This window comes from Suncus etruscus, chromosome 3 (genome assembly GCF_024139225.1).
Source record: "Suncus etruscus isolate mSunEtr1 chromosome 3, mSunEtr1.pri.cur, whole genome shotgun sequence".
Lineage (NCBI taxonomy): Eukaryota > Metazoa > Chordata > Mammalia > Eulipotyphla > Soricidae > Suncus > Suncus etruscus.
In genome coordinates this window covers 64,936,293-64,958,548 of record NC_064850.1, presented here as the reverse complement: position 1 = coordinate 64,958,548, position 22,256 = coordinate 64,936,293, and the positions used below count along the sequence as shown (strand labels likewise).

At 47.4% G+C, this 22,256-nt stretch overlaps 1 protein-coding gene across 16 annotated transcripts in view; it reads left to right on the top strand.

Annotated features, from left to right (window-relative positions):
* The first annotated feature begins 2,588 nt into the window (after positions 1-2,588).
* NFASC (neurofascin) overlaps positions 2,589-22,256 on the top strand; it is a 182,133-nt gene continuing 162,465 nt past the window's right edge. For all 16 annotated transcript variants that reach the window (XM_049770601.1, XM_049770590.1, XM_049770602.1 and 13 more), the window contains exon 1: positions 2,589-2,675. In XM_049770601.1, the coding sequence (XP_049626558.1) occupies positions 2,593-2,675 (83 nt within the window). In that variant the 5' untranslated portion in view covers positions 2,589-2,592. The remainder of the gene's footprint in view (positions 2,676-22,256) is intronic.

The window sequence follows — 22,256 nt, the reverse complement described above, 5'->3', positions numbered from 1 at the left end:
AACCAGCACAGCACCTCATGGTTTAGCACAGGTGAGCATGTCCCTCCCCACCAGCAAAGCTCTGAGCTCAAACCTCAGAGCTCTGGACATAGCCTCCCCAGCTCAGATTTAACCTCTTTACAATGAGGCCATAGGCCTGTGTTTCATTTAAGTTTCCCCCTTCAAATCACTGTGGTCTTTGATTCTCCAGGATCCTGTCTTCTCTATGTTTTTTTTGTTTGTTTGTTTGTTTGCTTTTAATGGAAGAAAGGAAGAAGACTGGATAGTGACTAGCATTTATTTGCTTGTTTATTATTGGTAAGATAGGCCAGATATGGTGATGCTCAGGGGCTATTCCAGGCTCTGTGCTCAGGAGTGACCCTGGTGATGCTTAGGGGACCATTTGTGGTAACAGTGGTCTACCAGAATCTAGTTAACCACAGCTGTGTACAAGGCAAGTGCTGTCACTTGGGTCATTTGCTGTCACTCTGGGTCAGGCAAGTGCCTGACCTCCTATACTGTCTCTCCAGCCCACAAACTAGCAGAACACTTTGGTCTGTATCTGCCTAATCTCACTGATTTTGAGTGTCATCTACAGTTGAGAAAATAAGTCTTAAAACTTTGAATAACTTTGTAAGTCATGGTGCTTTTAATTAAAAAAAAAAAGGACAACAACAAAAGCAATAAATACCATTTGATTCCAAGCAGAGAGCAGATTGGTAGTTGCTAGGGAGATGTGGTCAAGGGACCAAAGGGTGCAAATTTTCAGGCCTAGAGATAGCTCAACAGGCTGAGTGTAACTTTTGCATACAAGAGACCTGGATTTGATCCCTGATACTGCTTGGGATTGCCAGGAGCCACCCTTGCATAAGGTTCCAGAAGAATCCCCTGATCCTGTATGTTTGCCCCCAAATCGAAACAGACACAAAACAAAAAGGTGCAAACTTTCCTTTAAACAGTAAGTGAATTGGAACAGAATAAAAAATAAGTGCTCCTGTGTTGTCATGTACAGCATTGAGACTGTAGGTGATGATCGATCCCGTGTTGTGTAAAACTTCTCATCAAGGGGCCAGAGTGATAGCACAGCGATAGTGCATTTGCCTGACCCGGGATGGATTGGAGTTTGATTTCCAGCATCCCATAGGGTCCCCTAAGTCTACCAGAAGCAATTTCTGAGCACAAAGCCAGGAGTTACCCCTGAGTGCTGCTGGATGTGCCCCCCCAAAAAAAAATTAAAAAAATTAAAAAAAGTTTTTGGTTTTCATTATAAAACCAAAATTGTATGTACGGATGTTAGGTTTTATTATTGTGATCATTTTGCAATCTATACAAATGCCATTATTATATTGTACATCTAAAATTAATATATTATATTAGTTATATATATAACTATATATTTGGGTCACACCTGAAAGTGCTCATGGATTACTCCTGGCTCTATGCTCTAGGATCAGTCCTGGCAGGGCTCAGGAGACTGTATGGGGTGCAAGGGATCCAACCCTGGTCAGTTGAATACAAGGCAAGTGTCCTACCCACTGTACTATTGCTGCAGAAGTACTGCAGTTTGAGAAAGAAACTGGACTAGTGTTTACAGGCTCTTCCCAGGCTAAGTATTGTATAATGCCCAGTTCAGCGATTCCCTAGGTCCTGAGAAATGCCAGATGAGCACATCAGTCAGACCCAGCGGTGGAGGCCTATCTCAGGGACAACACATTGGACCTTTAATTCCCCCTTCAGCTTTTGGGCCACATCTGGTACTAGTTAGGACTTACTCCTGGATTTGGACTCAATATCCGTTCCTGGTGGGGATCAGGGGGCCATATGGAATGCCAAGGACTGCACCTGCGTCGATTGAATGTAAGGCTAGAGTACTACCCACTGTGTGATCTTTATGGCCTGGACACTGAACTTGAGCATCCAGTTGAGGGAAGAGCTGAGGCCTACAGAGGCCCTGTCACATCCTAGTCCCCCCAGTCTTGGGCTTCATTCGCTCCATCTAACCTGAGTCACACACACACACACACACACACACACACACACACACACACACACACACACACACACACACACACGCTTCATCCGCTCCATCTAACCTGGGTCACACACACACACACACACACACACACACACACACAAAGACACACACACACACACACAATCTTCTACGTTTCAGAAAGGTGTCACAGCCCTCCTTACGTCTCTATTGGGGAGAGTCAACAACTCTTCACTCCACAAACGTTCCTAGAGGGGCTCTTGTCATTTGCGAATCTGGGGGAAAGGAAACACAAGCTGTCCCACCCATTAATACCACAGTCCAGTTGGCAGGAGGCCACGGCAAACACGCGAACCGGGGTAGGACTAGAACCGTAGCTCTAGGAGGCAGGCGCGGCCCAGTACGGTGCGCACCCACCCGCGTCCTCGCCCATGCATCAGGCCGGGGGGCTCTCGGTCCCCGCGCAGCCTGGTCCTCCCCTCCGCGGGCTTCTCCAGGATCCAGGTCCCTCCACCGGGCGCGCGAAGGGAGGGGCGCGGGGGCGCGCACGCAGGCTGCGGGGACGCGCGGGGCCGGGGACGCGCGGGGCCGAGGACGCGCACCGGCCGCTCTCTGTCCTAATGCGGCGGCTGGCGGCGAGAGGTGCTGCAGGGGCCGCGGGCCGCACCGACTGCACTCGGGGCCGGAGCCCGAGCCCCCGCAGGTAGGCGAGCGCCAGCACCCTGGTGATGGGAGTGGCGGGAGCACTGGGGTTTGCTGGAAAACCACCCCGCGACACCGTCTTGGTTCCCGCCCTTCTCTGCCCCGCTCCATCCCCGACCTGGCCCCATCCCCCCCTTGCATCCACATCCCCGGCCTCTTCTTTGCACTCTGGGACCTGCTCAAACCCAGCTCATTGTCCCCATCACCCGCCCTGCCCAGGCCCCTCTGCGTGCCACGACCCTCTTGCCATCTCTCGGCCGCATCCCTTCCCCCTTCCCGAACCGCTGCCCTCTCCTCTCCTCTTCTCTTTCCTCCCTGTCCTCTCCACCTCGTCCTCCGGTCCTGTCCAGCCCTCCCGGGTGCCTCAGTTCTGCGCACTCTGCGCTTTCAATGGTCCCAGCCCTTCTGGTCCCCGTCCCCGGCATCCTCCTCCTCCTCTTGGCCTTGTCTCAGCTGCTTTCTTGTTTCTGTTCTCCCCAGCCCTCCCCCGCCCCATTCTCTGTCCAGGTCCCTTCCCGGTTGGTTGTCTTCTGCTCTCACCCTGGAACCCCATCTCTTTCCTTTGCCTCCCTTCACTTTCCACCTGCCCTTCTCTGTTGCCTTCCCTTGTAGAGGCCCAGAGCTCCGGAACCCCTGAACCCATTTCTGAGTGTTTGGGTCTTGTTCAGCGGGGAAGGTGAAGGATGCTGGGGTCAGGGGTGTCTCTCTGAGGTGGGGTTAGGGGGTCTTTCCCAGCCTCCTTTCCCCAGTCCTGGATGTTCCTGTTTATTTCCTAGCTGGACTCTTGAGGGTCTGTCTCTAAGACAGGGTTCAGGGAACCAGCCGCAGGAGCCTCACTGGAGAATTCTGCAGTGCCAAAAGGCTCTTCCACAAACTCTAGGTCAGCACTTTGGCAGGAGAGCTGCTGGGAGTGTTGCCCATGGCGGGTTGAGAGTGGGCAGAGTGCTGAATCACCCCATACCCCTCGACTGTCCAGAGCCAGACCTATGTTCACTTCTTCTATGTGTTTGTGTGTATGTGTGTTTGTTTTTGTGTGTATGTGTGTGAGCATACATGTGCATGCCTTCGATGGCCAGAGGAGTATGTCTGCTGGAGAAGTGGATGTGTCAGCCTAATTGTATCTCATTACTCTTTGGAACTGTGGGAAGCCTGGCTGGGCACCCATCAGATCTCAGCAAAGGCAGGTGCAGGGCTGGGAGACCTGCGTGATGGTTCCAAGGGGCCAGAGGCCCACAGGTCAGAAGCCAGCTGAGGAACTGAAGACCTATGTTGGAGAAGCTTAGGGAAAAGGGAACCCCTTGGGAAGGGGCCGTACCAGCCATGTGAACAGCAGGGTGGAGCAGAAGGAAGCAGAGACCTTGCTTCTCTAGGCCTTGTCTGATGCGCCTGGTGCAGGCGCAGTGCAGGGCTGGAGGCCAGAGGAGGTGGGGACGAGGTTCCCTGCTTCTGGCTGGCACCTTCTACCTTTGTCGTGGAGGAGCTGGACTGCTGAGGGAGGGGCGCCTTCCTCCCCCATCTTTGGACTCAGCTGAAAGTGTGTGTGTGTGTGTGTGTGTGTGTGTGTGTGTGTGTGTGTGTGTGTGTGTGTGTGTGTAAAAAGAGAATAACACAGATGGGGACAGAGACACATGCTTGGCCCTGCACTTTGTGCTTGCCTTGAATGAAGGACTGTGGCTAAATCCGAGGCTAGAATTGGAGGTGGAGGCTCATAGCTGCTGAACTCTGCCCAGCTCACAGGCTGGAGTGGGGTGGAGGGCAAAAGATGCAGGGACATCTTCCTCTTCCTCCTCCTCCTCCGCCTCACCCTGCAGGCTCCCCTGGCATTCCCTGGTTCAGCACAGGCTTCACCTGGGCCCAAGGCTGCTGATTGGACCAACATTCTGACGTTGAAACGCTTGATTGGGGCTTGGGTGAGTGGGGATCCTGATCCTCAGTACAGCTCTGATTCGGTGAAGCTCATACTCTGGGCTCTTGTTTGACATCACAAAGGCACTACAGATAAATGCCCCCCTCCCCATTCTTTGCTCCCAACTGCCTGTGTTGGGAGGGCTGCTCCCCTACGCGTTCTTTCAAACGCACAAGGAGCAGGCAGGTGGCTGTGCCATTGTTTGCGGGTGTGTCTGGCTTTATATTTCTGGGGGAGGTTCCCCAGGAGGGCCCTGTTCTATCGTGATGAGAGGCCCATGTTTGCCTGTGCTGGCTTGATACGTGGTTCCCTTCCCTTCCCTCTTCTCAGAGACATGGGCAGGTGTGGGGAGAGGGGCTCTTGCACCTTGTCCTCTGAGAAAGGAGTTTCCAACCCCAGAGCAGGACAGAAGGGCAGAGGGGCCAGGCTGCTCTGCCTTCCTGGGGAAGCACTGATGCTCCTTAAAACACACAGTGCTTCCCTGGGTGCTGGGATTAAAGAGCCAAAAAGTAGGGTGTGTCCCAGTGCTTGAGTAAAGGGAAGGAGGGCTGAAGAAAGACAAGTAAGCAGTTGATAGGAGCAATGGGAGCCCAGGGCCCGGCACCAAGCTAGGTTCTTCCCCTCCACCAGCTCTGCACATGGGGGTGGGGTCCTGCAGAGCAGGAGAAAGGGATGAGGTAGAGAGAGATGCAAAGTGGACTGAGCATGCAGCTTTGTAGCAGGAGAGGGGAGCTGGTGCTGCTGGGTACCATTTGAGTCTGAGGGGATCCAGAGCAACGGAGGAAAGCTTCCAGCTTCCCACTCCATCATCAAAGTTCTAGGACTTGAACCAAATACGATCTAGAATAGGCCGCAGTGTTAGGGCAGAGGCCAGCAAATTTGGACTCAAGTGGGGTCCAGAAGATAGGCTCGTGGAAATCTGGCAAGCTCTGGAATTGGTGACTGGGAACAGGGATCCTTAGACATGACATTTTTGATGGGAATGGAAAGACAGCACAGCCCGGTAAGGGGCTTGCCTTGCACGCTACAGGCTAGGTTCAATTCCTGGCAATACATGGTCCCACCCCTAGCTTGCCAGGAATGATTCCCAAGTGCAGAGCCACTTAGTGCAGGAGTAACCCCTGAGCATTTCTGGATGTGACTCCAAAACAAACAAACAAACAAAATACATTTGGACAACTCACTGAGACCAACCCTCACAGAACTGGGGAAGAGACTTAGGATAGACTTTGCCTGCCATCTCTCTGCAGAGCCCCTTTCTCCCTATAAGTCTATGTGTCTTTCCATCAGTTTGTCCTAGCCTTTGAATAATTCCCAGACTCTGTTATGTGTTGGGTGTGTAAGTTGAGTTGAAGAGAGAGAAATAAAAACCAGTTAAAATTTAGGACAAGAAATGGTATGATAGAGGTTAAATGGGATCTGATGTGAGAGCATGGCAGTCTGGGGGTCATGTGGGCCTATATCAGGCTGTTCACATAGACCCCTGCATTGAGGGCTTTTCAGCATTTGCTGGAATTGCCTAGTTAGGGCCTGGCTGCAAGGGCAGCTGGGAGATGCATGTGGCCTGGTCCCTGATACCACAGGGATCTGTCACTGGGTGCTCAGTAGACACTAATGCAGCTTTGTTGGCCTGAAGCAGTGGTCAGCTTGTGCCAGCAGGTTGACTTCTCCTCAGACCTTAATCGAGCCAGGAAAGATAAAAGTGGCCTAATCTAATAGTCATCATTTTAGAGGGCTTATTACGTGCTAGGTAAATGGTGCTTTGTAAACATCTGTTCCTTTAGTCTTCATAAAGGTTTGGAAAGCAACATAGTTAGAATCCCTGGTTTAGAGACAAGCAGACAGATTCAAAGAGATTATTTGTTTAAGATTTCACAACAGGTGAGTGACAGAATTGGGATGTAAATCTGTATTAGTTTGACACCAGACCCCACGTACCGCTCCTGTGATTTCCTCCTCACAGGAGGTGGGAGGGATCAGAACTGGGAGGCTGACCCACGTGTGGAATGTTTCCTTGTAATATCTGCTCCAAGGGCTATTACTAAGCATCTTTCTGTTTTTATTATGCTCTGAGGACACAGACATACAATTTCTATCCGGATGTGGCTCAGCACTAAAGCACATGTCAGTATCTATAAAGACTTGGGTTCATGCCAGGCACCCATAGAAACAAAGAAACCGAGACATGTGCTTCTTGACATAATGTAGGGAGAATAAGCTAGAGATGGGTAAAGCCCAATATAAGTAAATTTTGATTCTGGACAGTGTAGTTTCAAAGGCAGTGGGAATTGGAGCGAGTATTTGGAAAAAGCCAATGATACTTTCTCAGAAGCCAAAGTAAGAGCCCCCAGATACCCTAGCATTTCCCACTTTTGCTGTCTGTTTAAAGAAATGTGAAAAACATTAACACAAAATCTTAAACCCACTCCAGTGTTTGTGGCAGGGCAATTTACAAAGCAAAACATTGGAATTGGCCAACTACTTATCAGCAGGTAACAGGAAAGGATGCCTTGGTTTGTGGGTACCATTGAATACTAGTCAGGCACAACAAGATGAAAAGGACATGCATTGGCCTGTTTCACTTTTGTGTGAAATTTAAGGTTATAAAATTGGGGGAAGAGACTAAACAAATTAAAATGACAAAACTCGTGGTTTTGGATACTAGAGCTAAGAAGACCTAAAGGGGTGAGGGGAAGAGAGGGGGCAGTATAAGAAAACGTAAAAGAATTTTAAATAAAATAAATACTTTAATATTTCCTCTGAAATCACAAGTTTAAACAAAGTACTTAGTTCCTTATTCAGTTAAAAAAAATCTGCATAGGAAGAATGACCTCTCCTGTTCTCAGAGTCGGGGATGTGACATGTAAGCCGAAAACACCAGGCTTTCGAGGTCAGATACTTTCAGGCCTTTCTCTAACCATTGAACCACAGTCATTGGATCTGTGAAATGAAGCTGTACTGGTAGACCTGACTCTAGTTTGTGATACTATTTGTTTTGGGGGCTTCACCCTCTGCTACCTGGGTTTAGTGCTCAGAGGTAGCTCCTAGCAGTGCTCCAGAAACCATGCTATGCAGGGATCGAACCCAAAGCTCCTATAATGTATATGCATCAGCTCTCTGAGCCATCTCTCCAGCCTCTGAGAGATTTTCAACATTTTCATGCGTCTTTGTACTGGGATGATGTTCCATAGATTCATTATAGTGGTTATTTTACTATGTATGCACGATTATGTTATATATACCAGAAGCAGTATTATGATGTATGTCAGTTCTAGCTTCATAGAAGTAAACAGGAAGCGTATCTGTATCTACTTCTCTCTCCATCAGCAGAACTGATGTCAGGTAGGAAGGCTGGTAAGGAAACTTCAGCAATGTGATTTGCTCTCCCTGCATCACGTAGAATGTTGGGGAGCCTAGGAGAGTTGGTGTGATTTTGATAGGAAAGGAAAAGGCTATTTTGTGGGGAACCTCACCTTGGAGAAACCAAGCTTTGTGGGTTCAAGTTGTCTAGGAAAGAAGTGACCTTACTTATCCTGCCTGTACTCCCTTGGTCCCTACAGGAAAAGTATCCCAAGAAAAGGCCAAATTGAGGGCCAACTATTTCATTCCCAGACCATCATCAATAACTCTTAATTGTGTTTCCCTGTAAGTTGAAAAGTTTCCTCAGAATTCTTGTCGTGAAAGGCTGTTTCTCTAGGATTTCTGTTGTTGATTCATTTCTTGCTCTGCCTTTTCTCGAATCTCACTATGAACAAGTTGGAGAGCCCGGGGCCTGGTGGGGGCCTGGCAGGGGCCTGGTCAGTGACTCCTGACAAGCCTGGTCATGCAGCAGCTGCCTGGGCATCTGCCTCCTGCTCCTTCACTTGCTCCTGGTGCCCCGCCCCTTCCCCTAGCTGGTCTTCCTGGCAGTCCCTCTCCCCATCATTATGATGCTAATTGTGTTGTTAATTTTTCTGAGATGCAGAAAGAAAGCCCCAATCTGTTCTAATGAATTTAATTAGAGAGGGGTTTGGAGGGCTTCAGAACCTCTTACCAGGATCACTGTAAACAGAGTTAAGGAGATAAACAGGATAAATGGCCTCAACTCAGCTGTTCAGGGTAAGAAAGGAGTGGGGGGCTGGAAGGGAGGGTTTCTGATTTTATCCTTAAACTTGCTACCCAGATGGGAGGTAGCTTGACTTATGGGGTGCAATAGGGAGTCCCTTTGGACTGTTTCCACCTGCCCCACTCAACCCCCATTGCCTAAGCTTCACACTTCTATCCTGGTTGGGACCTGGGCCTCCAGTGAAGTCTTGTCATTGTCCTCACCCACACCAGACATTTATTGAGCACCTGCTCTATGGGTGAGGGGACTCCACACCATCTCCTGAACTTGGTGGGGCTCCTGGGACCTTGTCTCTTAGGAGATAAGAGACACTTGTTCAAATAGAGGATGAATACTGCTAATTCCAGGCAGTGAGAAGGTTGATGAGAGATTGTCTCAGGCTTGGGTTATGGCAAAACATCATATAGCAAGAAGTCTTCATCCTTGTGGACAGGAGGACAAGCAGCGGCAGAAGCAGCACTCAGTACATGGGGAATCTTGGAGTCCTCCACAGCCTAAGAGTCATTGCTGTTATTCATTGGTGAAGGATTTTCTGGAAATTACAAGCGAACCCAAGTGTCATATCTCTTTTTGAATCTCTTACCTGCTGGTGATGGGGTCTCCCTGCTTTTCTTCTCTGAGCACAAATGATGGCCAACTTCGGAAAAGGCCTCGGCTAGTAGGTTTCCGGGCCTTTATGCTGAATTTGCTCTGTTGGATCCAGTACAAGACAACTGGGATCGATGGGCCAGAGTCTCAGTTTTGTTTTCAGATCTTGTGACTTTCTGGAGTGAGAGTGAATGGCTGGCAGAGCAATCCCAAGGACCTTTCCCGGTGAGGACAATGCCCCCCCCCTTCTGTTTACTCATGCTGGCCAATTTGCTTTGGCAGCAGCAAATCTTCAGAACAGACTTCTAGTTGTAGGGTCAGTAAGTTTCCTGACTTGTCTGACTTTTTTTTACTTTTTTACTTTTTTTTTACTCCATGGACATGTAAATGTGTGCTTGCATGTACATGGTGGCTATGCTAGTGAAAATTATAGAATTTCAGGCTCAGTTCTATATATTTTTCAATCTTTAGGATACAAAGCTGTGTATTAAAGCTGTTAATCATTTCAGGGTCTTTATTTCTCCATTTGAAAGAGAGGTTTTTCTGTGTCATTTTTATATCATATGTTGGCTTATAAGTTGACTACTCAGAGAACACAATTAGTGTGTGTTGGCCACATGCAGCTGTGTTCAGAGCTTTCTTCTGGCGTTATGCTCAGGAATCACTCCTGGCAGGCCTTGGAGGACCATATGCGGTGCTGAGTATTGAACCCAGGTCAGCAGCCTACACAGAAAGTAGACTGTCTCAATACCAGCTGTACTATTTCTCTGACCCCAGATAAAACAAATTTAAATACTTGCAGATATGTTAAATAAATTAGGCTAGAATTTTGACAGAAAGCATATGTTTTTGTGGTTTTGAGGGGGGCATACCCAGTGGTGCTCAGGAATCATTCCCAGCTCTGTGTTAAGTGATAGATCTTCTGATAGGGCTTAGCAGATCATAACAGGATGCCAGTGATTGAACTCAGGTGTGGAATCAAGTGGCTAGATCCACTGTACTATTGCTTGGAAACTATTATTTTAACTGTAACTTTAAATCACTTTTCCCCTCCATGGAGCTTCTTGATTTGTGAGATTAACTTGAGTTTGACTGATTTTCGTAATCTTTCTGTATTCAGGTGCGGCTGTCAGTTGCTGGCTGGCCTCTCCATAGTGTCTGACAAGGGATGTTGTGATGCCTTTTGTGTGGGCTTTTTCCATGTTTTGGAGATGACCTATTCTTTACGAAGGAAATGCCTCTGAGGCTCCAGGCAATTTTCCTTTGCTGACGTAGATTAGGACAGAAACTAGATCTCTTTCTGAACATCATCACACACTTAGTGGAAATAAAGCCTTTGTGACTGACTCATTTTGAAGCCAACTCAGGGCTCTAGGTCTAACCTGGATCCTGGACTGTGACCTCAATTGTTTTTACATAACACTTAGTTCATTGGCACTTATCTTTGAATCCTCTTTTTTATATATAGAACACTCCTAAGTAGCAACTTGATTTGAGAGGATCCCTGACTTTTACACTGTTCGAGATAGTTTTAGTTCAAGATGCTTAGTTTACTGAACAAGAAACTAAGACTTTCTTATAACCTTGAGGCTTTTCCATTCACTGGCCTTTCAGGAACTTTGAAAGCTACATGTGAACCTAGTAATGATCTAAAAGGTAATTAACTTGAAGAACTAGGATGCCAGAAAAGGGATGAAATCAGTGTGGACTATGACATCCTTTGGAAGTCTTTGAAGAGTTACAGGCTGTTTGAGTATGTACTAAAGAGTATGTACTAAAGCAACTTTGAGAGGAATGGTGTGGTCATGCATTGAATTGACCTGCTTAGAACTACAGAAGCTGCAGTGGGTGAGACCAGCTGAAACTGGAATGCATAGAATCCTGATTCTGAGGAGGAGGACTTTTCCTCGGCATTCAAGAGGATTGTTAGAGCCTCCTAGCTGAGCTTGCTATTGCTATGAAGACAAATTGGTGGTGTTAGATATGCAAAAGAACATGGGAATCCCTTCATAGCCACCTAGTGGTATCTGGATGTTGGTGCTTTCAGAAGGGTTTGGGGAAAGAAGGTGCTGAAATTTTGGATGCTAGTAGCATGTGGCTGTCCAGGGTGCTGATCTTTTTTGCTAAGTTTTTTTTTCTTAGTAATGTCTGGGAACACTTAAAACTAGCCAAAGAGATCTGGAAAATGGTGCTGGCTAGACTAGGTGGCATGTGGGCTTCTGGCAGGAGACTGCTTTAAGCATCTGACTTCACAGTCGTTGTGATGAAAGCAAAAATATGGGTCTGGGTAAGCAAGTAAAGGCCTTCTTAAGAAGTGACTGTATATACACATAAACATACTAAAAAGACCCAAGTTGTAGCCCAGAAGTTTGGCCTTAGAGTCTCTGTGTTTATAGGAGAATTCCAGCACATCTCTGTATTCATTGTGAACCACACAGTTCTTCTGCTACGCATTACTACTACCCCAGCTCCACCCTCAGTATGCACTGAAAGAGCACTAGAAGTTTCCAGAAGCTCATTACTTTAAATGAAACATCTAAGTGTTTAGCATTAGTGCTGTTTAGTGGAGTTTTGGGTGATGATAGGTATGTCTTTTCAGTGCCATCCAGTGTAGGAACCACTGGTGTAGATTAAAATATAAAATATATTTTTCATTATGAGAACAAAGATGCAAAGAAAGAGGACAAGGTAAAGTTACAGTGGAAGGACAGTCACCCATAACATAATTCTCAGAAGTCCCCTTGCTGATATCTTAACTTTGAAATTTCAGCCAAAGAACATTAAGATAAATAAAACAGAATCCATGTACAATTACTTTGTCCTTCAAGTCCCCAGATTGTAACACATTATAATATTTCTTAACAGCACACAAGGCAATCTAAAGCCATAAAACTTACGTAACTCATTAAACATTACAGGCATAGTATTTTTCTACATTTCCATGTACATGCATATTAGCTTAAGTTAACCTCAAATTTTAAGTGGGTTCTTTTGAAGGATTAGAGTCAAAGGAGCACAGTAAAAATGGTGTTAGAGAAAAAAGAAAAGAATTTCCCATTACCCATTTGTTATTTCCTTTACCTAGAAGTGTCTTAACCTCTAACACTTCATATGAAATTAATCAGCACCAGTTTGTATTCCCACAGTATCTTGTTTCCCTCCACCATAGTGTACTACTCTTAATTTAATTTTATTTTTTTTATTAGCCTTTTTCACAAGACTGATTTTCATGAAGTCATGGTCCCTGTTTATAAAGTTTCTTGTGTTCAGTACAAGTCTGCTTCATAAATAGAACATAAGTAATGACTAAAAGCATGAAACAGCTACATCAACAATCCACCCAAGAATTACAGGTAATGAACTTCCAGTACTACCTCTAGGTAGTACTTCTGCTAAGGTTATATATATTTTCATCAAGTATTAAAAGAAGGAAAGAAAACTGAAAGAACTCTATAAAGTTAAAGGAGATTATATGATCTGGGAATATGGCGTTGTGGCAGGGTATATATACACCTTGCATGTATGAGATCCTGAGTTGGATCCCTGGCACAACACACACACACAACCAAAATAAAGTATTTGAGGAAAGAGAAAATAATAAAGAATTAAATGATCTTTACTAAAATATCATCTAAGGAATACATTCTAAAATAAAGCAGAAATGTAATGCATTAAAGAAAAATATCACTAAATTGGTGTTGAAATATTGTATGCCTAAAATTCAATAACTTTGTAAATCACTATTCTTTAATTAGATAAAAACAACTTTTAAATAAAGAAAAAATCAAAATATTTACAGTTAAAAAATATATAAAATATAGAGTCCATGTGTTGAGTGAGTCCTTCCCCAGCATAGCGCCTCTAGCCTCTTCAGCTGGCAGGTCTGATGATGCAGATGATGCAGGGTAACGTGGAGAAATAATCAACAAGCAGTTAAGATATTTATTGGAGTCAGCTCGCTTTATTCCTCACAACTTTTTCTCTGCCATGAGATTTTCTGCCATCTGTTTGCTTTGCCTAGCTCTCCCTGGCCTGTGCTCCTAAGCCACGTCTTTCTTCCTATCCTTTTGTTGCTTCTCCCTCCCAACCTCCTCTCCAGACTTTTCTATTCTTTATTTAAAACAGCCTGCCCCATCTCAGGTGTAGACAGGTCTGGTCATCTAGGTGGGATTAACACCTCAAAAGAAAGTTTAGGTAAAAGGGTATTGGGGGAAGGTTACATATCCACCCTTTCTGTCTTAAACAAAACAAAACAAAACAAAAATTACAAAACTTTTGTTCTCCACCAGAGGCAGGAACTCCATATCAAAACTTAAAGCATCACAGTTTAAATTGTATACAATTCTTCTCAAAACAATCACATCTTATACAATTCACAAACATTTTTCCTAGACTTCCCTGAGCATAAACATTATAACTTTTCTGCAGATACACTTACAGTTTGAAAATTCTTAGCATTATTAAACCAAGCACTGTTAACTAAGTCTAGAGCATCTAAGTTCCTTTCCATAAACTTCTCTAAACAAAAATCACAAGAACATTTCTACAGATAATACAGTATGAAAATAAGGTGCTACGTAGGTACACAATAAAACATAGCAATTAGGAAACACTCACTGGGATAGCTGGGAACTGTTAAAACCAACAACATTATGCATTTCCCCAGAATTATACAAACTTACGTTAAACCACTAAAGTTAGATGCAAAATTTTCTGTTTGCAGTGGGGCTTAGAACAAAATTAAGATGCAGGAGGTTCTGAAAAACAGTTTCTCCACAGTTGAGCTTTGCCTGGTCTTGAGCCTATCTTCTACTCTACTCCATCTCTATCTGTATTTTGCTGCTGAGATCATCAGGGATAGAAAATCCTTCAGTTCCAGAGCTGGAATCTAGTGCTGGTCCCCCTCCAAAGGAGTTTTCTCTTTGGCTTCTTCCCAATCAGTGATTTCTAAAGATTTCTGCAGGTTGGGAGGCTGAGGTCCTCGGAGAAAGCACCTTTGGTAGAAGAAAGGCTGTGAATCTTGACCTCTGAGGGACTGCTGCAAGTTTTTAGCTCTGTCCCCTTCACTGTTTGCTTCTGTCCCACTTGAAGGGGTCTCCACCATGTTCAGGACAGGTGCCACGTGTGCCAATATTCTGGGTTCTACATTCTCAGTCTGGTTCAAGAAGGTCGTGATTAGCCACCAGAGGTTCAAGGCACTCACCATCATTGGCACTCATCATCATTCTGTTTCTTGGTGTCTGTGTTCACATAGGTCACTACTGAGATATGGTGAATGTGACCAAGAGTTAAATTATATTTGATGTAAGCACTCAAGAGTGGCTACAGGATACTGTCTCAAACTACACCTTGCTCTAGCATCTAAATTCCTGCCCTTTGTCATTTACTCCTCCTTATTATTCCTTCTACTGAAGCCTTTTGGAAATATATTGGATTTGAACAGAATTGACTGAGGAACCTTGCCAGAGGTGGACTTCCCATGCTGAGTCTAGACTGAAAGTCTGCTACTGGTTTGGGTTTTTCCCAACTTATTGCAGTGAGGACAGCATGATGAGTGCATGCTGGTTTTCTTCTCAGGGGCAGAGAGATGGCACCTGGGACTCTGGCAGATCCCAGAGATGGGAGTGGGTGAGCAATACAGTGTGTTCAGTCAGGCAAATAGACTTTGTGGGTACCAGATTATGTGTTGGGTAAAGGTCTGTGGGTGCTTAACAGAGAGAGGTTTCTAGTCTCCTCCCTTTCTATCTCTGGGCAACTTTACATCACATTTTTCTGCTGTGGGAACATGGTCCATGATGGCAGTGTGAGTGAGTTGAGTGAGGGAAGGTTTCAAAATGCCAATCAAGGGCCAGAAGATGGTTCAAAGAGCTGGTCTGTGATGGTTTTGCATGTGGAAGCTATAATTCCTGGCATAATGTGATCCCCAAACCAACCATAAATAGTACCTGTGCATTGCTTAGTGTGTCCCCAAAACACACAAGCCAAAGAATTTTAAGTGCCTGTTAATAATGAGTAACACTAGTCTGACTGGGCAGAAGCTTCCAGGGAGCTGTCCCACCTTCTCGGGTCTCTGACTAATCCCATTGGCTCACTCTGAGCACAGTTGTCTGAAGGCCTGATGCTCTCTGTTTCCGGCCTTTGCCTCAGTGAGTGTCTTTGTCAGCGCACAGTGACAGGCCGCCCCAGAGGGTGTACACAGAACACAAGCACTATTCACTGAGCTGCTGTCCCCATGGGAATCTCTGTGCTTGGTACTCTGAGCAGTGACAAAGGAGGGGCAATGAGGGCCTCTGACAAGGGCAAGACAGGCTGCACGTGCACACACACGCACACACACATACACACGCACACACACATACACACACGAGTGGAGGTGGGAGGAGGAGCAGGACGCTGTGTGCGTGTCTCTGTGTGTGTCTCTGTGTGGCCTTGTCGTGAGGATTCCCTCAGTCTGGCTGGTACCAGCCGCCTCCAGGCCCATATGACTATGCCTTGGGGTGAGGCCACTGTCTGTCCCTAGGCCCAGCTGAGGCTGAACTGTCCTGAGTGCACCCCTTCCATGACAGAGAGAGTGAGGGTGGAGGACTTGGGGTGAAATGGGGGACAACTGTTACAAACGAAGAAGCTGCTTTTTTTCTTTTAGTCACTCATGCCCTTGGGCTGTCTCCTTGTCACAGAGGGGTTGGGACCCCAGCAGCTCTATTGGCGGTTGTGAGGGGGACTTCTGAACAATACTCAGTGGGTCCATGAACATTTCTAGTAATACTTGGCTATCTGGGCTGGATGGGCCAAAGCTGGGCCTGGCAACATGACTGTTGGGGACCACCAGAGCTACCTGATTGTGTCTGGGGGGGGGGGGTTCCAGGACTATATTCAGGGTCATATGGTGTCAGGGATCAAATTCCATGAGCATGCAAAGAGTGTGCCCTACCATCTGGGTTATTTCCAACCCTCATACAACACTGGTGCTTGGAGCCAGGATGCAGGCCCAGCACAGCAGGAACATGAGGAACATTAGTAACGAGGCTCTCTAAGCATAGAGAGCTGCCCTCCCCTCCCCTCCCCTGCCTCTTAGAGATGTATGATTTGCCAGTGGGGAGCAGGTGGGCTGCATCACTCAGATGCGCTGTGGGAGAATTCTCTGACTGACACCAGAGAAGGAACCTGCCCCTTTCTGCCCTTTGCTTGTGTGCCTGCCACCTGGGCTCTGGCTAAAGCATGGAGATTGAATCAGGAGGTTCCACTGTACCTGATAGTTCACATTGTTCCCCAGTTTGATGCTCAGCAAACCATCCCAGTAGCTAGGCCCTCCCTGCAGATTATCCACTGGCCACACATCTGCCTTTTGGGGGAGGTGGGTGTAAAATCACCCCATGTGCTGTATCTCCAACCCCAGGTGAACGAATAATCCAGGGTGAATGAATAATCCAAACCAGGTTGAGGGTGAAGTCTGGCAGTCTTCTACCTAGTATGGAGCTCCTGCTGCCTGCCAGAACTGCCATTTTTATTGAGTACAGGGACCACTCTGGGTGTGGCAATAAACCCACACAGATTTACAGGTAAAACAATCTCAGTTTTGGGGTAAATCCAAGTTGTAAACACATACAAAGAAACTAGGGATGATCTTTATTTTGAGTAAAATACGGTATAACCCAACAGGTGGGGACACTGTTGATTCTGGGACCCCAATAAATTTCAATCTCTGGTGGTTGGGCTGAAGACTTAGACTGCTGAAAAGGCTTTGCAGGTGATCAGGCTTCAAGACTAGGTAGGCAATTTCTGGCTTGCAGGGAAGGTTCTCTCCTTCTATTCTCTGTCCACCTGAGAATTTTGTGTGCATTGAGGACATGATGTTAGACGGGCAGATAGCTACCCCCTCACAGGCCTCAGTCTGTGGGGGCTCAGCTTATGTCAAAAGGCTCTAAGACTGGCCACTGCCCAACAGGCATATCCTCAGCCTTGAGTGATAAAGCAGTGTGGCCAGGGAAAAAAATGAGACTCTGGAGTGAGTAAAGTGGGCCCGAGGGCCCCAAACCCAGACTGAAAGCTCCAGGCCTGCTGTCAGCATGGTGAGTGGCAGAGAAGGGAGTGGATGTGAGAGGGAAACCAGGGAGGTCAGGCCATATCTGGGCCATCTGTGGCTTTCATTCTCATCTGCAGAACAGGGTAGCTGCCCCCTCATCTGCTGCCTAAGTGAGAGCTCTGCCCATTTCTTATTTTCTTTTATTTTTTTCTTGAGTGAAAAATTTTACTTTTTTTTTACAAGAAAGATTGTCATTTATTTTTTTTTTCATCTTCAAGATACACATTTTTTTTTAATTTTTATTTAAACAAATTTATTACATACATGATTGTGTTTGGATTTCAGTCATGTAGAGAACACCCCATCAGTGCTCAGGGGTTACTCCTGGCTCCAAGCTCAGAAATTGCTCCTGGCAGGCATGGGGGACCATATGGGACGCTAGGATTTGAACCGATGACCTCCGACATGAAAGGCAAACACCTTACCTCCATGCTATCTCTCCAGCCCCCCATTTCTTATTTTCTATCCTGACCAGTCTAAACCCAAAAAGGAGTGTGGAGCCTGTGGTCTGGTGTGCAGGGTGCATTCAATGGGAAGTGGCAGGGCTAAGTGTAGGTGTGGTCCCCTCTGGTCACTAGGCCAGCTTGTTTGCAGGTGGAGGACAGAGGGGGGACCATGGACCAGGCGCCATCTCTGCACCAGGCCTCAGACTGTCACCTGGTCTTTGTCATCTTGTTGTCTGGTTACAACCTGGGGTTAGGTGTAGCGTTCCCATCCACTGAGCTCATGGGTGACTGTGAACCCACTTGTCCTAGCCAGGGACTCTCGATGTCAGGATAGGGCTGACTGAGGCCTATCTCCCGTTGCTGACTTGTGATGCCTCCGACACCCCTAGCATTTAAGCAGAAACTGAGACTGTGCTGCCATGAAAACAAACTTCCCTTAGGGGTCACAGGGGGCCCCAGAGGCTGGTCACACTTGCTTCTCCTGCTGAGTTTTACTTTTCTTTGTGGAACCCACAGACACAGGACAGAGAAGGGGCTGAACTGTGAACCTCCCGGGCTTGGCAATTTTCATCATGGGCTATTACCTTTGCTGAGGGGAATCTCTTTCCTGGAGCTTTGCCCTGAGAGGCAACCCCTCTACCTCCTGCCAACCTCTCCTGTCAGCAGAGCCACATCGACTCAATGTTCTGTGATGAAGCTGACCTGCCTCAACTGTTCTAGAAAACACTGGGGAGGAGGGGCTGGAAGAGGCCCCAATGGGCTGAGCACAGACTTAGTTGTGAGAGGCCTAGGTTCTATCTCCTGCACCACCTAGCCCCCTGAGCACTGCCAAAAGCAACTTCTTTTCACACTGAGCCAGGAGTAGCCCCTGAGCATCGTCCCTGGTATGAGTCTGAGAAGTTAAGGAGGGTCTGCCTAGTCTAGGGCCTCTTGACTGTGCTTGAAGGTCTCCAGCTTGCCCCCACCCACCCATCCCCTCTTGTATCAGGTATAGTGAAGGTACATGGATCTAGAGAATGCCCTAAACTCACAGTCAAGAGGCAGGTATAGGCATGAGAGCTCTGGAGTCCTGCCTCTGCATCGCACCCAGGCTGAACTGACTGTTCGGACCCATCCATGTGGTGTCTGTTATGACTGTTATCATCTACCATTCTACCTCATGAAACTGCACTGTGGAACTTTCCTGTGCTAGAGTCACTGGTATACAACAGAGCTGCCTTCCCCTCCCCTTCTTTTCCCTCTTCACCCCTTCTCTTCCCCCCCCTCCTTTGCCCTCCCTCTCCTTTTTTCTTCCCTTCTTCCCTTCTCTTCCCCTCCTTCTCCTCTTCCCTCTTTTTTCATCCCTTCCCCTTCCCTCCACTCCCCTTTTCCCCTTCCCTCCTCTTTTCTCCATTTCCTTCCACTCCACTCCACTCTCTTCCCTTCTACTCCCCTTCATTCCTATTACCTCCACTCCTCTTCCCTCCCTATTATTGCAGTGACCCAGGCTGCATGTGTGCTTACACACACTCAGTCCACTGTGCACGAGAGATTACACATTTTGTGTGGTTCCAGGGATCACAAATAGCAGTGCTGCCTGGGTTGCACAGTGATCAAATGAGGCATCAAGTCTACAGGGAAGATGCTGTACTGCTGCTGAACATCCAACCCCAGGTTCTGACATTTCTTAAGCTTGTTAGGATTTATTTGAGAGTGAGTTTTTAAGAACCAAGTGTTGATTGTGTTGCTTTGATGTTTTCTGTGCCTGATCACATCATGTATTTTTGTGTGTGTGTCATTTTGAGTGTCCCTGGGTTTTCTGTTTCTGAGCACTGTTCCTGTCTCTGGTTCTGCCTGGACAGCCTGCTGCCCCTTTGGAGGAACTGTCTTTCAGTTAGGCCTGGCCGAAAATGAACACCATGTATCCAGAATCTGGACAACTCATGGATGTTCATGAAGTCCCATTAAACCCCCCATGTATAGAGGTCCCATTAAACCCCCATAGAGGTGAGGGGGCCCAAGATCAGCAGGAGGTCCACGGGGAATTGGCATATCTAGCTGGCAGCCCCATGCCTTGATGTGCCTGTCAGCTCAGCCACTCTGTGAGTGCATAGATAGTGTGTGTGTGTGAGAGAGAGAGAGAGAGAGAGAGAGAGACAGAGACAGAGACAGAGACAGAGAGAGAGAGAGAGAGAGAGAGAGAGAGAGAGAGAGAGAGAGAGACAGTTGTGGAGTGGGGGTTGGAGGCAGGTACATGTCTGGGTCAGGGGGAAGGTGAGGTTAAAGGAGAGGGTATAGCAAGAGTCTGAGGCTGTGTTGCTGTACCCTGCTGGAGAGTTCTAGAAGGCTGTGGTGTAAGTAGGGTCAGGGCCTAGTTCAGGTACTGAGTTCAACTGGGGACACCTCCTCTGAGCCTGGAGGGAGCTGATTGTCCCTGCACCTCTCTGCTGCTAGGTCCCTTGTGCTCTGAGCTTTGCCTCAGCTGCAACAGTTCACCTTTGCCTCAGCTAACCAATCCTAGAATTGTGTGTGTGTGTGTGTGTGTGTGTGTGTGTACACACACTTGTGTCTTTCAGGAGCCCCTGTGGTTTCCTGACCACAGCAGTGTGTTAACCAACTGATTAGAGCCTAACCATCATGAGGAGCTGTGGCTTCCAGACAGGGCTGGTCTGTAAACTCTTCTTGCTGGTTACTGTCCATCCCAACAGCAGCAATAATGGAAGATAAGCTTAGACTAAGAAGTTCTTATTGCTCAGAGGCCTTGTGCAGGGGTGAAGGGAAGGGGGTTGTCTTGGCCTCATTTCCCACCCTCTAACCCTTTACTTTGAGAGTCCTGAACTGGCCTCTGTGCAGCCATGAGAATTGGAGCCATATTCTTAGATGTCTTGTGGGGTTGTGCTCCCTTTCCTCTGGTCTTAATCAATCTGCTTGAGTTTGCCTTGTGTTAGCCTTAGTTCTGACAGTTCCTTCTGGGCAAGGTCCTGAGGCCACAGACTCCTGGCTGCTAGAACATGGCAAGGCACAGAGACCACAGATGGATTCTGCTGTATCTCACAGGTTCTTGATAAGCTGTGAGCTGGGGAGCCTCGGAGATGACTTAGGCCAAACTCCTCATTTTGCAAAGGAAGGATTCTGTTTCATTCCTCCCAGGTGTGCCTTGTCCCTGCATTTCCCCAGTTGGGACAGAAGCAGGAAGGCTCATCTCACTTTCCCAGGCCTTCTGAATTGCTCTGGGCCATCCCAGCTAGCATTCTCTGAAGACATCTTAGGGGCTCATAGCCTGCCACAGCTCTACAAAATCCCATGAGCGCAGCTGGCTCTGAGATACCTCCTGGCTTCGATGGCAGATCCATGCCCTTTGCGGGCAAGTCCAGATCATATGTGGCTCCTTCCCCATGAGCAGCATGGATGGGGGCCTGATAGGGACTCAGGTGGGTCTCGAGAGTTGTCACGTTTCTCTGCTGGTCCCTTTTGAGGTAGTTTCCAGGGTGCCCCCAGTGCAGAGAAGTTAGTAGCATTAGTTTCAGCTAAGATGGAAACATGAGAACTGAGGCAGAGGGGAACAGTAGTCTCACCGCTGCTCTCCACCTCTTCCCATGCATATGGTAAATGATGGCCCTTTCCTCATTTCTGGGGGGCTGGACCCTTGTGAGACCTGTGGGATCCCAGTGGTTCTGAGTCAACCTTATCCTGGCTCGGCAGGCACCTGATGCATAAGATGCAGACCCCTTATTGATGATATTTTTATAAATTCTGTTGAAGTATTTCCTATTACAGTGCCAAGATGCATGCTTTAAATCCTTTCAACATGATTTTTCTGGTTAAAAAGCTAAAAGTCATAAAATGTGGAACAAAACTCTGCCCCTGGCGATAGCGTTAAGGTTCATCGTGCGTGTCTGGAGTCTATGAAACTGTCTGGCTGGTACTGGATGTGCTATTGATGCAGAGAGGATGAAGGCAGGCCAGGGGGAGGTGCATCCCCACTTCAGGGCCAGCAGGGCCCCTTCCCATCTTCCTCTGCAACCAAGGAAGGTTCTGGCTCAGCAGGTCATAGTTTATTGAGCAACCTGCATTGCTCCCCATCCAAAGTCAGCCTTGGCCTGTCAGGATGGTGGGGTGGGTGGTTATGTCTGGGGAAGACCAGTTGGCTTTTAAGGTCTGCATCTACACACCTCTGAGTTGGTGTCTGCCTCTGGCTGGGTCTTCCTGCTTCTCAGGCCTCCCTGCTGGGCTTAAGACATGCTGAGACAGGGACCACTGAGTGAGTTTATAATTGGAAGGAAACATCTGAGCTGGGGAACCTCAGCTACCCTCTGTCTGGGACTCCCCCAGGGAATGGGCTTCTTTGGGGGCACTGAATTATTTTATGCCAAATGCCCAAGAAGAACCAACATCCATTCACCTCCTGCTTGCCTGTTCTCAACTCCTGGCTACCTGGGGCTGGTCAGCACTGCCAGGCCCTGAACACAGATCTG